The 15,808-nt window shown below is 34.8% G+C and overlaps 1 protein-coding gene across 1 annotated transcript; it reads right to left on the bottom strand.

Moving 5' to 3' along the window:
• Positions 1-7,907: 7,907 nt before the first annotated feature.
• Positions 7,908-15,043, bottom strand: LOC134671211 (UDP-glucosyltransferase 2-like). Its single transcript, XM_063529005.1, has 4 exons — positions 13,947-15,043; positions 12,891-13,113; positions 10,848-11,064; positions 7,908-8,894 (listed from the first exon to the last, which is right to left on the bottom strand). The coding sequence occupies exons 1-4, from the start codon at positions 14,760-14,762 to the stop codon at positions 8,582-8,584; spliced, it is 1,569 nt and encodes a 522-aa protein (XP_063385075.1). The 5' UTR covers positions 14,763-15,043; the 3' UTR covers positions 7,908-8,581.
• Between the last annotated feature and the right edge of the window lie 765 nt (positions 15,044-15,808).

Consider the following 15,808-nt stretch of genomic DNA (forward strand, 5'->3'; position numbering starts at 1 on the left):
ATTTACAATGTGTCCTAAGTTGTCCTTATTCATTATTATATCTAATAATGATATTAACATAATACCACCACATTTAAGTGCTCTTAGAAAAATAGCATTGGCCATTATAAGTGATTTATTTTTTATTTACTTCATCACCAACATGAAATCTCATGATTTTCGAAGCTATAATTATAACTGTCTGGAAAGTAGACTTATATTGACCGGGATATGAACGGTGATTACCTTTTTTATTGTTTTCGAGCTCTCGATATTTCGACGCAGTTACAACTGTTACATGCATCTTGTTCACGGGTAACAATAAAAAAAACCGGCCAAGTGCGAGTTGAACTCGCGTTCCAAGGGTTCCGTACATTACTCAATTTTTAACAATGTATTTTTTATATGTGAAACGCGAATGAGTTGCCTTTAAAAAACCCGTAGGGGTCGGATCAAAAACTAAGTAATTAGTCCGACTCACGCTTGACTGCATATTTCTAATAGGTTTTCCTGTCATTTATGGGTAAAGACCTATTATATGTATTTTTTTCAAAATTTTAGACCTAGTAGTTTTGGAGATAAAGGGGGGAATGGTCATTTTTTGTCTATTTTCTTGAATTACTTCTAAACTGTTTATTTTAAAATTATAAAAAATATATATTTGAGATTCTTATAATGAGCTCTTTCATTTGATATGTAAAACGATATAGTTTAAAATACTTTATTTTTTAATTTTCTCATTTTCCCCCCAAAAGTGGCCCCTATGTTTAAAAATTATTTGTTTACGTTACATGTCCCTCTTTGGGTCACAATCTTACATATGTGTACCAAATTTCAACTTAATTGGTCTATTAGTTTGGTTCGGAGAAAATAGGCTGTGACACACGGACAGACAGACAGACGCACGAGTGATCCTATAAGGGTTCCGTTTCTTTTCCTTTTGAGGTACGGAACCCTAAAAAGGTAGCTAATCACGATTCATATCCCGGTCGATAAAAGTCTAGTGAAACTAACCGTGAATCATTCAAAATTGTTATTGTCTGGAAAGTGTTTTACTACGAGTATATTTTTACCTACATACGGTGCTACTTTACCGCACTACTGCGATGATTAGCACATTACGTGACTACGTCGTACTGTAATCCGTACGAACTTGTACGATTCATGTGCGAATAGGTAATTCGCATCACGTGTCCATCGTGTCGAAATTATCGCCACTCGTTGCATATTTCCTATTTTTCGCACCTGTATTGTTATATACTTTTTAATACAGTTGCTCAAAAAGTGCTACTTTACGTAGCTGTTTAGCGTGCGGAAAGTTGGTTATCTCGAACTAGTGCTTTTCACTTTTCCAATTTTTTTAAATTTATACTTGTTCCAATTCACGACTACTTATTGATGAGTGTTAATATTAGTTTCCTTTAAACGTCGTAATCAGCATAAAAACCTACCGTTAATGTAAGAATACGAAAAATATTACTTATTTCATATTTAATTACTTACCTCTTCATCATTATAACACGTTTATTTTTTAATATTCAATATTGAAAATTCCGTTCTTAATAAGTTGACTGAATGGAACGGAATAGCTGCCAAACGCCCATAGATATAATATACTTAAAGACGACGTCTAACCGAGCTGTCACTGTTACCACTTTTGTTTAGTGTACGATTAACAATGTTTTTCTTATTTTTTCGCAACTGTATTAAAAAACGTCGTTCGATACACGTGCGGAAATGTCATTCTTCACTCGTCCCGAGTCTTGCCACTCGCCTGCGGCTCGTGGCAAGATATCTCGGTACTCGTGAAGTAATGACATACCTTCCGCACTAGCATCGAAATGTACTATACTATTACTATTACGTTCAGTACGGCATTCGGCAGTCAAGCCGTTCGCTAAAAGGAATTTGAACTTGGCTGGATACGCTACCGCGTGTCTAGATTAAGTACTTTTATAGAATTAGGAAGACTAGGTAAACAGCTGAGTCACGTACCTAAATGAAAGTAACTGTGGTGATTAAAATGATAAGATTTAATACGATAACGCGCTATTATCATGAATCACACGCCCGCTACTGTCAGCTTACTCTTCCTAATTCTGGATAGGTACCTACTAGTTGTTGATGCTAGTAGAAATTAGAACAATGCTGCTAAATAAACTGTCAGTGTTATATTTTAAATAGCTGCTACTTCTACCGAGACATTTTGCCGTGTGTAATAGCGCAAGGCAATGTTCATACATTTGAATAAGATGTAAATTCAAATACCTATATATTCATATTTGTCAAAGCTGCTAACTAACTAATTTTGAAATCAGTCAAGATTATTAAAGAGTATGCGTCATCCTTACCAAAAACCTCCTCCTCCTCTTAAGGTCCTGATGACACTCCTCGGTACGGAGTGAAACGTATCGAGCGTTTTTCGACTTAAAATACGTGAGTGACTCCTTCTCAATATGTACCTATATTTAATACCATTTTAATACCTATGTTGTCATCCTTACTAATATTAATAAAGTGAAAGTAACTCTACATGTTTGTCCGTCTGTCTCCTACCTCTACACGTTTAAACCGCTTAACCGATATAGATGACATTTTACATGGAGATAGTTTAAGAAATAATATGGAAGGTCATTATTCAACCATCATAATTATTCCATGTATAAGAAGTACTTACGACTCGATTCGGGAAATGAATTAGACACTCACTAGATATGAAATAGTAAAGATATGTGTCATTCCACTGCAAAAGGTACCTCATAGCGGCTGGCGCCGCGATTCGGGAAATGAATTAGAGAGTCACTAGATATGAAATAGTGAAGATATGCGACGTTCCACGAAAAAGGTACCTTATGGTGGCCGGCGCTTACGTCGCATAGCGCCGCAATAATATTGGAGCGGCGTTAAAAATAGCGTAAGCGCCAACCGCCATGAGGTACCTTTACCGTGGCACGACACATATCTTTACTATATCGTATCTAGTTAATCTCTAATTCATTTCCAGAATCGCGCCGATAGTGTCCCACTGCTGGGCAAAGGCCTCTCCCCTTGATTTCTCCGTAGAGCGTCAAACAGTAAAATTTGTTTAATGTTAGTTAGTTTGGCTGACCAGAGTTTAAATTCGACTTGGCCAATTATTGCTATTTATACTGACCAAAAGTTAGACCAAGATAAATCTGCAACGATTTTGATAGCACACGCATGCAGTTATTTTAAACGTCAATTTTAATGAAATTATGGCTTTTATGATGTAAGTATAAATAACACTTGCACTGCGTGTGCAACCAATATCGTTGCAGATTTAGCTTGGTCTAACTCTATAAAGCTATTAACGATTCACATTACCATTGTAATAAGGAAGATCAAAATATAAAACAGCACGTTACATATATCCAAAAAATGGTAAATATACCTACTAAATATGTTTAAAGATTCTCCCTAGGTATAGTGTGATTCAATGTATAAACGCCCGTCATTTTGAAAACATAACCCTATTCCGTATAACAGAGACTTCCTTATACCATTGTCAACGATTAAGTATATGTAGGTATATGTTCCAATGACGTCCGTAGACTGTAAACAAATATTTTTGACTCGTAAATTGGTCCTAAATTATAATTATATTTTCAAAATGACGAGCGTTTTTTCCTAACCTTCGTTCTAATCAAGGATAATTAGGTACCTACAATGTTTATCTCGCTTGTGCTAGTAAGCAGGTACCTACATATCGGATGACTTGCAATCTATCATATAGGATAAATGGATGGAATACTTACGCCTGATAACGGCTTTGGAGTCGCGACGTGATAACCGTTAACTTCTTTGACATTCTCCGGAATTAACGAGGATCCAAATAAGATTGGGTTCTTGTACAAAAGTAAGAATTTCATATCTCTTGCCAAATCTTCCAGTGGAGGCACATCATCGAAATATTCAGCCAAAGTATTCTGATCAGTCCTTTGCACAAATTTGTATAAAGTATTGAAATAAACGTTGAAAACGAAGACTTCTATACGTTGGTACAGAGACGGTTTGGTTCCCCCTTCGAAAAACATGAAGGGAACATATGATGGGTTGTCAGGCATGCCAAACCGGTTAAAATGCCAAGGCATCGGAGTGTGCGAAGTCAGACCAACCACAGGCGCTCCCAGCACATATGCCAATCCCAGGGAACAGTCACTTTGAAACTGTTCTACTAATATTACATCAAACTTTGCTTTTGATTTCCACAAATTCTGTACTTCGTCATTTTGCAACAATTTTCTGCAATTATCAGTACCACTGGTAGCCAAAAACATACCGATACTTATTACGATTTTGTACGATCTTTCAATAGGGAAGACGTCTTCCAAAATTTTTACTGAACCGGCTAGGGAGATGTCGGTAAAGTTATTCACTTTTTCTCTCAGAGGGAAATACGAAATAGAGGTGACATCGTGCCCCCTTTTTGCTAGTTCTAGCAGCAATGGTTGAAACACGAAATAATGACTTTTTCCTTGATACGGATTCACAGCTAAAATTTTCAAAGAGTCCACATCACTAATTGTTGTACTATATACTAAAGTTACTAACAAAAAAATCACTTTTATTCTCATTATATTAGCGGTTGGTATCGTGGCAGAAGGCTGAGTGACGAGCAACAAGCGTAATGATAATATTTATATACCAACATAGATGATATCATGATAAAGAGTTCAAGCAATTTTCATATTACGTTATTATGCTAGTCAATTGTAAATGGCTATTAACTTACAATATATTCTCTGTCCTACCTCATGTTATCTTTGTACAAGGTTTCTATTTTCGATTATATAGTTTGCTGAAGCGTTATAGTAAATGCTTGAAATGTCGATCATTAATTGTCATTGCTGCGCTTAATCTTAGATAATTACTTGAGTAATTGGATTGGCAATTAAGTAATTATGTTTTTGTTCATGACGTCATTGAAAAAAATACGTTAAGTATCCAGAAAGCGATTAAATGATTTGTTTAGTATTTCAATATTTCATGACCTTATGCATTATTTTCGAGAGCAATTATTGCTCTACCTGTATTAGACCACCGAAGTTTGAACCCACGATATTAGACTACCTTTAATGTCGAAAAGCGTCGGAAAATTACGTTGGAATTTTGGGTGTTTTTCATGAGAATTATCCGACATAAGAAATTACCCGAATACATTACGAAAGTTTAAGTGTCTTAAAAAAAATCTTAGGTACCTACTTTAATTTCTACAAGGAATGAATGCACATTTATTTAAAATGGGCATTCGCATATTATCAGACTTTTCCTTTATAAGATGTCGTTTCGTAGAAGTCTAGTGAGAAATACATACTTGTACTAGCTGTTGCCCGCGACTTCGTCCGCGTGGAATCTTATCTTCAACATTTTACATCTTTAGTACTATAATTTTCATATCCAAGTAATGTTGAAATTAAGTACTTTCTTTTTTAGCAAGTTGTATGAAGTTTTAAGTCAAGGGAATTTTGATGTTGGTTACTGAAATTACTTTTCTTGTATTCTCATAATAGGTGCCTATGCCCTTATACAAAGATTCAAGTTCCGCATTCCGCACTACCGAAATATCTGATCTCCATACAAACTTTCAACCCTTTTCTCACCACCTTCGGGGATGATTTTCAAAAATGCTTGAATTAGTTTTCATGTTTTTTAATTTATTACCTTTTTTCCCAAAAAGTTAAAGTTCTTAGCTTCAAATAAAATTTGCACCTGAAGACGAACTTTCATCCCCTTTTTAACCCCCTTAGGGGTTGAATTTCCACGAACGTTGCAATTACTTTTTTTTGTAATCGGCTATTATGCCTTTCTAACAATTTTCAAAGCATTTGTAATGGATTTAAACTTTGAAGCCCATTTTAACCCTGTTAGGGGATGAATTTTACAAAACGCTGAAATTGCTTTTATTGTCTTCTAATAGTATCCCCAAATACAAAGATTCAAGTCCCGCGCTCGAAAACATGTTTGATATCCATACAAACTTTCAACCCCTTTTTCACCACCTTAGGGGATGAATTTACAAAAACGCTGAAATGAGTTTTCTTGTATTTTAATTTAAAACGTTTTTACAAAGTTTCAAGTTCCTTGCTTAAAATAAAATTTGCACCCGCAGACGAACTTCCATCCCCTTTTTAACCCCCTTAGGGGTTGAAATTCCAAAAATCGGCTATTATGCCTTTCTAAGAAGTTTCAAAACCATTTGTAATGGATTCAAACTTTCAACCCCTTTTTAACCCTGTTAGGGGATGAATTTTACAAAACGCTGAAATTACTTTTCCTGTCTTCTAATAATATCCCTAAATACAAAGATTCATGTCCCACACTCGAAAAAATGTTTGATATCTATACAAACTTTCAACCCCTTTTTCACCACCTTAGGGGATGAATTTTCAAAAACGCTGAAATTAGTTTTCTTGTATTTTAATTTAATACTTTTTTACAAAGTTTCAAGTTCCTAGCTTAAAATGAAATTTGCACCCGAAGACGAACTTTCATCCCCTTTTTAACCCCCTTAGGGGTTGAATTTCCAAAAACGTTGCAATCATTTTTTTTGTAATCGGCTATTATGCCTTTCTACGAAGTTTCAAAGCATTTGTAATGGATTAAAATTTTCAACCCCTTTTAAACCCTGTTAGAGGATGAATTTTACAAAACGCTGAAATTATTTTTCCTGTCTTCTAATAATATCCCTAAATACAAAGATTCAAGTCCACCACTTGAAATTTTTTTTGATATCCATACAAACTTTCAACCCCTTTTTCACCACCTTAGGGGATGAATTTTCAAAAACGCTGAAATTAGTTTTCTTATATTTTAATAATATATCTTTTTACGAAGTTTCAAATTCCTAGCTTAAAAGAAAACTTTAACCCCATACAAACTTTCATCCCCTTTTTAACCCCCTTAGAGGTTGAATTTCTCAAAATCGCTTCTTATCTCTTGTACACTTTATAAATGCAATCTGCTGTGCAAATTTCAACTTTCTGGCTCTTGTAGTTTCGGCTCTGCGTTGATGAATCAGTCAGTCAGTCAGTCAGTCAGTCAGGACACGTGCATTTATATATATAGAAGATAGATAAAACAGCAATATAACAGTTTTGAATGATTCACGGTTAGTTTCACTAGACTTATACCTATCGACCGGTATAAGAAGAACAATACAAAAGGTAATCACGGTTCATATCCCAGTCGATATGTCTAGTACTTGTATAGTTAATAGGATATACGAGTATCAAAGAAGGTTAGAAAAAAAGAGGTTTAAAGGAAGGTGGCATTGATTTAATTAACAAGAAGTTTTTCCATAATTATTATGTCTTTGACTAGCATCCTCTTCCGCTCTGTGGGTTTTTCAAGTACTTAGGTACATATTTGTATAAGCGCGCGCAAGTATGGATGTAGGTACCTAGGTCTTGGTCCTGACGTTATACCAGAGTTTATTTATGTACCGAGATGTCTTCAAATCCAAAACAGCTAGACAAGAAGATAGAGTCTGTTCGGAAAGAGAAAAGTCCTGGAATATATTTGGCCCCATACATTCCACGGTTATTCTCTTTCCAGACTCTTACAGTTAGCCAAAATACATATTGGAATAATACGCAGATGACTGTGTTTTAATAAGATTAAAAATAGGTACATATCTGCAACAAGTCCAAAAATACAATAACTAAAACAATACTTACCTAATCTAACCTTCATCACTTAACATAAAACTAAAACATAACAAAACCATACATTCACATTGCATACAAATAGGCATAAACGGTTCATACGCAGATTGAGAATACATTTCTATGTAAAGGTGATGTTTATTTTAGATAGTAGATATAAACAAAATAACCAATGTGAGTAAAGTAATATTTATTTTATTTTATGTAAATTACAAAAAAGTTAACAAAATAAATTACTTACCTTAAAATATTTATTTAACGACTGTACTGATAAATACATAGGTTTCTTATAAAAAATTACAGTTCTTAGAGGATACTGGGAAGCAGATCATATCGCATTAATGCGTCCAAAATTACATTTACCCATGAAAGTGAAATAAAAAAAATTGAGCATTTACCGAAATAGACAGTAAATAGTTGAGTAAGTACCTTGCAGTACAAAATATCCTATATTTTTACATCGCAATTAAAGTCAATGTAATATGACGTAGAAACTCAACCGAACACAAGGCATAAATAAAGTGCAGGTAAAATAATGTATTATCTACAGGCGTTTGAGATACCAGGAATTACCTGTTTTTTATAGTAACTACCTACTTATTAGTTTAGTTATACACCGCTTACAGTTAAGCCTCTTTATTCCTATACTCGTTACATGTTTCTCCGAATCCTAAATAAGGCAAAAAGCCACAAATGCAAAAATATTTACATACCTACATAGCTTACATGTGGCATTAGTCATCAGTATAAAATCATACAAGTGCTGTAAAATACACTCAATAACTTCCATTACTATCACTTTTTCCATTACATTCTGTACCTACTAGAAAATGTTCTAGTATCAGAAAAGGCTGATTTGAGTTCTCTGTCAAGTGCAAGTATATTACTTTTGAATTCTCCCACTTTTCTTAATTCTTTCATTCGAATTTAACACGTTTAGTTCTCCTTTCCTCCGTCTCATCGCTGATCGTCTCAGAATTATAACAGCAGCAGCACAGCGCCCCGACGATTTTGCGCAAAACGTAGCTCATAACATACACTACTAAAGCTATGAAAGCCAAGACGTCTAGCTGCAGTTGCTGGTACCAGGGTTTGTTCACAGATGTCGCTTGGAGGTTCGGCGCGCCGTTGTATCGAGCGACGTACTCTGTCCAGTATACTGCGTTTTCTAGAGGCGACATTGGACGGTCGTGCCATACTCTGGACATGAACTTAGCGTGTTGCTGGGTACTGGAAAAACAAAAAGAAATAATTTATTAATACCTAGTTCTTATTTTACAGGAAGGGGCATTTGGAAACCTGACATTTTGTTTGATTGACTGACATCAACAATTATATTTTTTTTATGTAAAAGTCAGCAAACGAGCAGACGAGCCGCCTGATGGGAAGCGGTCATCGTCGCCCATGGACATAAGCAACACCAATAATAATTATGTCGCATTATTAAGATCTTTGCATGAAATTGTTGGTAGGTAAAATAAATAGGTAAATAAAAATAGCAATATTGCCGACAAACATTCTTCATTATTAGGATTACCTATAATGATAATTGTTTACAATTTACTGAACTACCTAATTTGTTTATTTTGTCATTTGTAATGTAACGATTTGAGCATATAGGCAGGTACAGGAATCAAGTACATAAGTACCTAATAATATCAAATGAAGTAGGTACATGTACCAGTATACCTACAATATTATCCATGTAATGTGACAAGACACCTTTCTACGTAAACACCTTTAAAATAAAATAGGTATAAATTCTACAAAGTTTAACCTTGTCTGCCATTGAAGAAGGTTACAAATAGTTTCATTTGTTCTTCAATCTAAAACCATTACGAGAAATTCAATCCTGAAAGATTTAATTGCGACGGCCGGCTAAATGTTAATTAGTAAACTTAAGTCAATTAAGTAGGATAACGGAGGATATATTATGACCATTAAATGAATAGGTTAGTCTCCTATAGAATAAATAAATTATTTGTCAGCAATCTTTAAATCAAATTTACGTATGTAAATACACTGACAAAAATAAGGCAAAGATTGATTATTTATTTATTTAAACTTTATTGCTCAAAAGAAAACTTATCGTACAAAAGGCGGACTTGATGCCAAAAGCATTATCTACCAGCCAACCTTAAAAATGCAAAAATAAATAAATGATTATGTATTGTGCAAAAACTACAAAAAACTATTATTTATGACGTTATCCTATTATAGAATCCTATAAAGTCCTAATGAGGAAACCAATAGGTACCCTTTAACCCAGTGGACAGTTAAGTTTATGTTGATAACTGTCAGTTCTTTACCAAATTAAAGAAATTCATTGAATTGGTTTCACCACCAAACCTGATATTACTATAACCAAAAAGAATAGATAGTATAGAGGGGTCCTGTAATTGTAAATTTTGTAGTCACAGTACATTTACCGCCATCTATCGACACACGACTAAAACTCAAAATGAAAACGTATAAAATTATCTAAAAATTGATATGTATGGATAAATTATTTTATTATTTTTATATTATTTTGATCCATGTTCATTCACTGACATCTATGTGTTAAAATTTTTAAATATGAAACGGTGTCACGCCATCTAGCCGAGGATAGGCTAAAGGTGTGTGCGGCATTTATCCGAGAATGACTTTTTCTTGATTTCCGAGGCACGTTTTTTCCTTATACTTTATTTATCTTATACGAAGTTACATATATTATGTCTTTGCTATAACTTTCGTAGGTACTCATATGTTAAATTTTAGCTGTAGCATTAGTTTTAATGAATCTTCGTTTAAATAAATAAATAACTCTTCGTCAAATTCTGATAAGAGACGACGGTAGCCACTCCAGCGTCTTGAAGTGCTGCTGCGTTACCATACTGGTCTCCGAAGAGCGGGACAGCCACCACTGGCAACACCAGCGTCTAGTGGTTCTACTATACTGAGGATGAAAGCTAATAAAAAAGATAGGTGCTTACTTTGGATCCGAGACCTCATTGATAGCGTTCAAGAGGTAATCCTTCGTCAAATCTTGGTAAGAGACGACGGTAGCCACTCCAGCGTCTTGAAGTGCTGACGCGTTACCATATTGGTCTCCGGAGAGAGGGAAAGCTACCACTGGTATACCAGCATCTAGTGCTTCTTCTGTACTGAGGATGAGAGCTGATAAATGAGATGGGTACTTACTTCGGATCCAAGACTTCATTGATAGCGTTCAAGAGGTAATCCTTCGTCAAATCCTGGTAAGAGACGACGGTAGCCACTCCAGCGTCCTGGAGAGCTGCCGCGTTGCCATACTGGTCTCCGAAGAGAGGAACAGCCACTACTGGTATACCAGCATCTAGTGCTTCTACTGTGCTGAGAATACCGGCGTGAGAAATGAACGCCTTGACGTTTTCATGTTCTGTAAAATTAAATAAAAAGGTTTTTGTTATTACGTAGAAGGCAACAAATATCTTAATTTGAACATTGAGACCAATTTGAATAAACATTTTCATATCAATATTATTTCCTTTTGGTATCATTCACGCGTGTACTTTGCTCGGTAGGTACCATCGCCCACACTATTAACTGTACATCAGTGAACCTTATGCCTTTTGTAATAAGCTCCACTGATGTATACAGTTGCTGTTTGCTGTTTGTACGAGTACCTACTTGTTCGTACATGAATTGGCGCAAGCGAGACGTATGGGCAAATCATAACAATATTACATCATATTGACATAAAAACGTTAGTTCGAATTGGCCTCCTTTTAACCGCACCAGTGACAATTGTGCGATATCGTAAAGATAAAAATTAAATAAACATTAAATATAGGACATTATTCAACAAATTGACTAAAAAAATTATAAACATTTAAAAATATAACTTTAATTGGAGCAAAAACATATACATAAATTATTATCCTTTATTGTAAAATGAATGTAAATGGTATATATTCAATCTAATTACCTATTATATTTTTTTAAAGTCTTTCGTTTACCAATTGCGTATGAGAAATATACCTATATTTAGTTCCAAAGTTCTACAGCCTAAGATATAAGTATTAAACTATCTTTGGTTTTTATATATTATACCATAAACCAACTACATATTATATTCTCGAGTACCTACCTATGCGTTCGAGAGACACTTCTCTTAAGGACGCTCTGGAAATTAGCAACTTAATGATGAATCTAATTAAGTGAGTTAGTGAGTTATCTATATAATATACCTAACATTATCAATAATAGTGAAAACGTCCTATATGAGTTAAGTGAATAATAGGTGCATATTAATTAATAGTTTAAAAGAGTTTTTTTTTTCGTAAATCTTAATAATAAAAAATACACTTTTCGTAAGCTCAGGTGACTTTGCCATCACAATATCACCTTTTATTCAAATTCATTATTATTTTTAAAAACTAAAAATTATTGCTGATTTTTAGTCTGAATTATTAAACTGAAAGTTAATAAATATTTTAAAGAAATAATTAGTTGTGATAAACTATGACATTACTATCAATATCCGTTTCGTTTTTGTACATACATATTACATTTTTATATCTACCTAACTATTAGTAGAACGATTCGATTGGCACTAACTATAAATAAATTCAAGTAGGTACGAAAATAAATACAACAAGTATGTGGAGGAAGTTTCTGAGCGCAATAAAATTGCTTTCAACGAGTGTATATTTTTCATCAATAACGTCATGTTCGCAAATACAAAGTCTATTTGGAGACAGCGTCTGGTGTTTGCTATTTGAGGTGGTTATTAACGTGGAACTAAAAAGTAAGATAAGTAATCAAGGAATGCAGTGGAAAGTACTGCCAACATTCTTACCTATAAGGGCATTTAGCAATAAGTATGTCGATCTGATCTGCAACGTCAATTAAATTACAATACATATTGCACATGCACACCTCACATAGGGGGTATAATATACTCGTACCTACTCGAATATCAGCAAGCGGTCAGCAAAATGGAGCCATTGATGATGATTGATGAATAAAGGTATTAGGTTTAAATTAATATTTTACTATAAAATATGTTGGACACAGTGGGTTCTGAATAATTAAAAGAATATGTTAAGAAAGAAAGAGGGACGCTAATGTTGTTTTATTGATTTTAATTCGATTATTTATTTATCTTAAAAATGAATGGAATATTTAGACACGCATATCTTTATAAAACTCTGTCGTGTTTTCCTAACTCTATAACACTTAATAAATAAGTAAATAACTCACTTAAAACATCGTACTGCGGGAACCATCTCATAGTCATCACGTTTCTTGGCAAATTTTCAATACTGCCTCCATCCCATTTCCAAAGTACTCTTAAAGGCAATTTATTGAATGTTGATAACAGTTCACTTAGTTTTTCAGCTGGCATCGTCGAGTCCTTGGTTGTGGAGCCCAAGTTTACGTATATAACGCCGTGCTCCGCCTCGTTTATGAATCTTTCAATTTCCTGGAAAGATAGGGAGTTTTTAATTTACGTCAACTGTGACGTGTGTGTGATGTTTCCTACTAAGATATTGGATGAAGATAATATTCTGTTATGTTACTGAACGAAGTAAGTAATATAAAATCATAATGAGATTGTTGCATATGTCACATTACCCGGCAGAGACATAATAATTCTTGATACATTATATATACTGTAATGCTTTTATTTATTTGCTGATCCTTGTATGGAATACCTACCCCTTATTAATCCATTCTAAAAAAGTTTGTCAAAAATTAGACTTACACTATACTTATATCAATTCTGTATATAAATAGAAAAGTGAGAAAATGTAAAAAAAAAAAATAACAATATATTTCCACTCCATCACAAGCTAAATAGTCATTTGTTTCACGAGGGGCCGAAGTTGTTGTTTAACTCCTCGTACTTAATATCGGGACGAAGCGCAAAATCTTAAAATTTAACTACTAGCGCAGCGAGTGGTTTGAAAAATGGAATCAAGAGCGTTGCGAGGGTTTCAACGCACGAGAACGAGAGTAAAACTTTGCTACCGAGTGAAATACAAAACTTTTCATCACACCAACGCAAGGAAAATACAAACTAAAACATTAAAAATCAAATCCAAATGAATTCAAAAGAATATCATGCATACTTTCATTTACCTATCGGGTGCACTAATGTACAATACAATAATGTACACAGGTCCCATACCTACTGGCATGCTAATTGACTAACGAGTAGTGATAAAACACTATTTACTTTATACAATAAGAATAAACTCATTGTATTTAAATTAATTAATGCAATAGACAAAATAATTAATGAGATATACTTACAGTTGGTAATGCTTTAGGCGGATTAACATGAATGCCACCGATATCAATCACGTTATCAGGCCTGGCAACACCGCCAAACACTGACTGATGCGTGTTTACAAACACCAAACTGGCATTCGCCGCCATGCTCTCCAAACTCGGCAAATCATCTCCCAAATACTTGTACAAATATACGTGATCCGTTACTTGCGATCCAACGTAGTACACCCAATTGGCAATGTGATATAGAACATAGCTCTTCAATCTATCAAAGTACCAAGGATCCTTTCCATACGGAAGGCTAGCTAAAGGTACGGATGCGGAATTGAAATTGATTCCGAGCCTGTTGTACTGCCACGCTTGGACGGGCTGAGGATTGAAAGCGATGTACGGAGCGCTCAGATTGGCGGCCAATGCTATGCCACAGTCGCTGTTATACGACTCCACTAAAACGACATCGAAGCGAGGTCGCGTCTTTATCATATGCAGTACTTGATTGTTATTCATTAGCTTCTTGCAGTCGTCGTTGCCCGTCTTAGTCGACACTAGTGTTTCGAACGGCACTCGCGACACTTCATTCACGATCACAGATTCATATGATAATCCTTTATACACTTGTTGATCACTTAACAGCACTTCTTTATACGAGGCTGGTGGATTGGGGAGTTGGAAATGTGTAATCAGAGTCACTTCATGTTCGCGCGTAGCTAACTCTCTAAACAAACCACGGTAAGTCAGATAATTATTCCGGTCCAGTGATGGAAATATGCCGAGAATTCTGTAACAGTCTGCAACGAATAGGGTCGCAAGGAAATAGGAGAGAACGTATTTCCCCATTTTTGCGGACGCGTTCGTTTTGTTGCGCTGAGAATTGGTTACTAGGGCGTGAATTGATGCCGGCTTGCGTAGTTATCTAATAATAGGTAGGTATGAGGTAATCGTTGATGACGTGATCATTTCGTAACGGACAAAAATACTGGTGACGGCGTTAATGGTCTAATCATGACCTTGATCGTCGTGGTCGTCACAAATAGCGAAGACGTGATGCCATGCCGACGGCGCGGCCGAGACTGTTTGAATATAATGATGTAGAAAGTTATGCGTACGAGTGGCTAATGTAAGTACCTACTTATTTACTTGCAGATGAATTTTGATAACGTATCTGCAGAGTGCAATGCTTGGACTATGACCCAGTTCACTGTTTTCGAGCTGAATATCTACCTAAGTACCGATTTATTTAATTAATCTAATTAATGTCAAAACTTTATTTTGTTGAATTACGTTTATGTACCTATTGAAGTACTGCCAGAAAATTCCAAAATTTAAATTTCCACATGGATATATTTCGGAAAACTCTAATATTTCTGTATGGGAATAGAAATTATAAATTAAATTACTTTCCATAGTGATAGTTTCCTTTGTTCCATGTGAATATTTCCTGAAATTTCCGTTAACTTTTCCAATTTTAAACTTTCCGCAACTTACACATCTGTACTTTTAGGGTTCCGTTTCCTGAAGGGATTTGACGTAGACACGTGCCACCATCATATCCGTATAGGACGGAAACATCCCGGCGAAACGGTGACGTCACTAGACAATGCCCACCAGCATTACCATTCTGATTAAGATTCATGACTAATTAATGTAGTAGCGGGGGCTTAAGTCCGATGCAAGATTTCGAGGTTTGGCGTATAAATTGTAACACACAAAATATTGTAAAATCACGACCCAAATGATGATTATTTCTTCTAAATTTGCCTTTTACCAGTGGATTGCACTAGATACAGGTACTTTTTTTGCTTAATTACAATAATATATTTACAATATTTACATAGTAACATTTACATATACTTATTTACAATATTTACAATATTTACATTTAC

Source organism: Cydia fagiglandana, chromosome 15, assembly GCF_963556715.1.
Source record: "Cydia fagiglandana chromosome 15, ilCydFagi1.1, whole genome shotgun sequence".
NCBI classification, from domain to species: Eukaryota; Metazoa; Arthropoda; class Insecta; order Lepidoptera; family Tortricidae; genus Cydia; species Cydia fagiglandana.

What these genes read in the sequence shown, in the direction of transcription:
- LOC134671211 (XM_063529005.1), bottom strand. Translation starts at nt 14,762, where the DNA reads ATGGGGAAATACGTTCTCTCCTATTTCCTTGCGACCCTATTCGTTGCA. An exon ending in CGCCTAAAGCATTACCAACT is followed by an intron (nt 13,114 to 13,946) that starts GTAAGTATATCT and finishes CTATCTTTCCAG; the next exon opens with GAAATTGAAAGATTCATAAA. An exon ending in AATGAAGTCTTGGATCCGAA is followed by an intron (nt 8,895 to 10,847) that starts GTAAGTACCCAT and finishes TTGTTTTTCCAG; the next exon opens with TACCCAGCAACACGCTAAGT.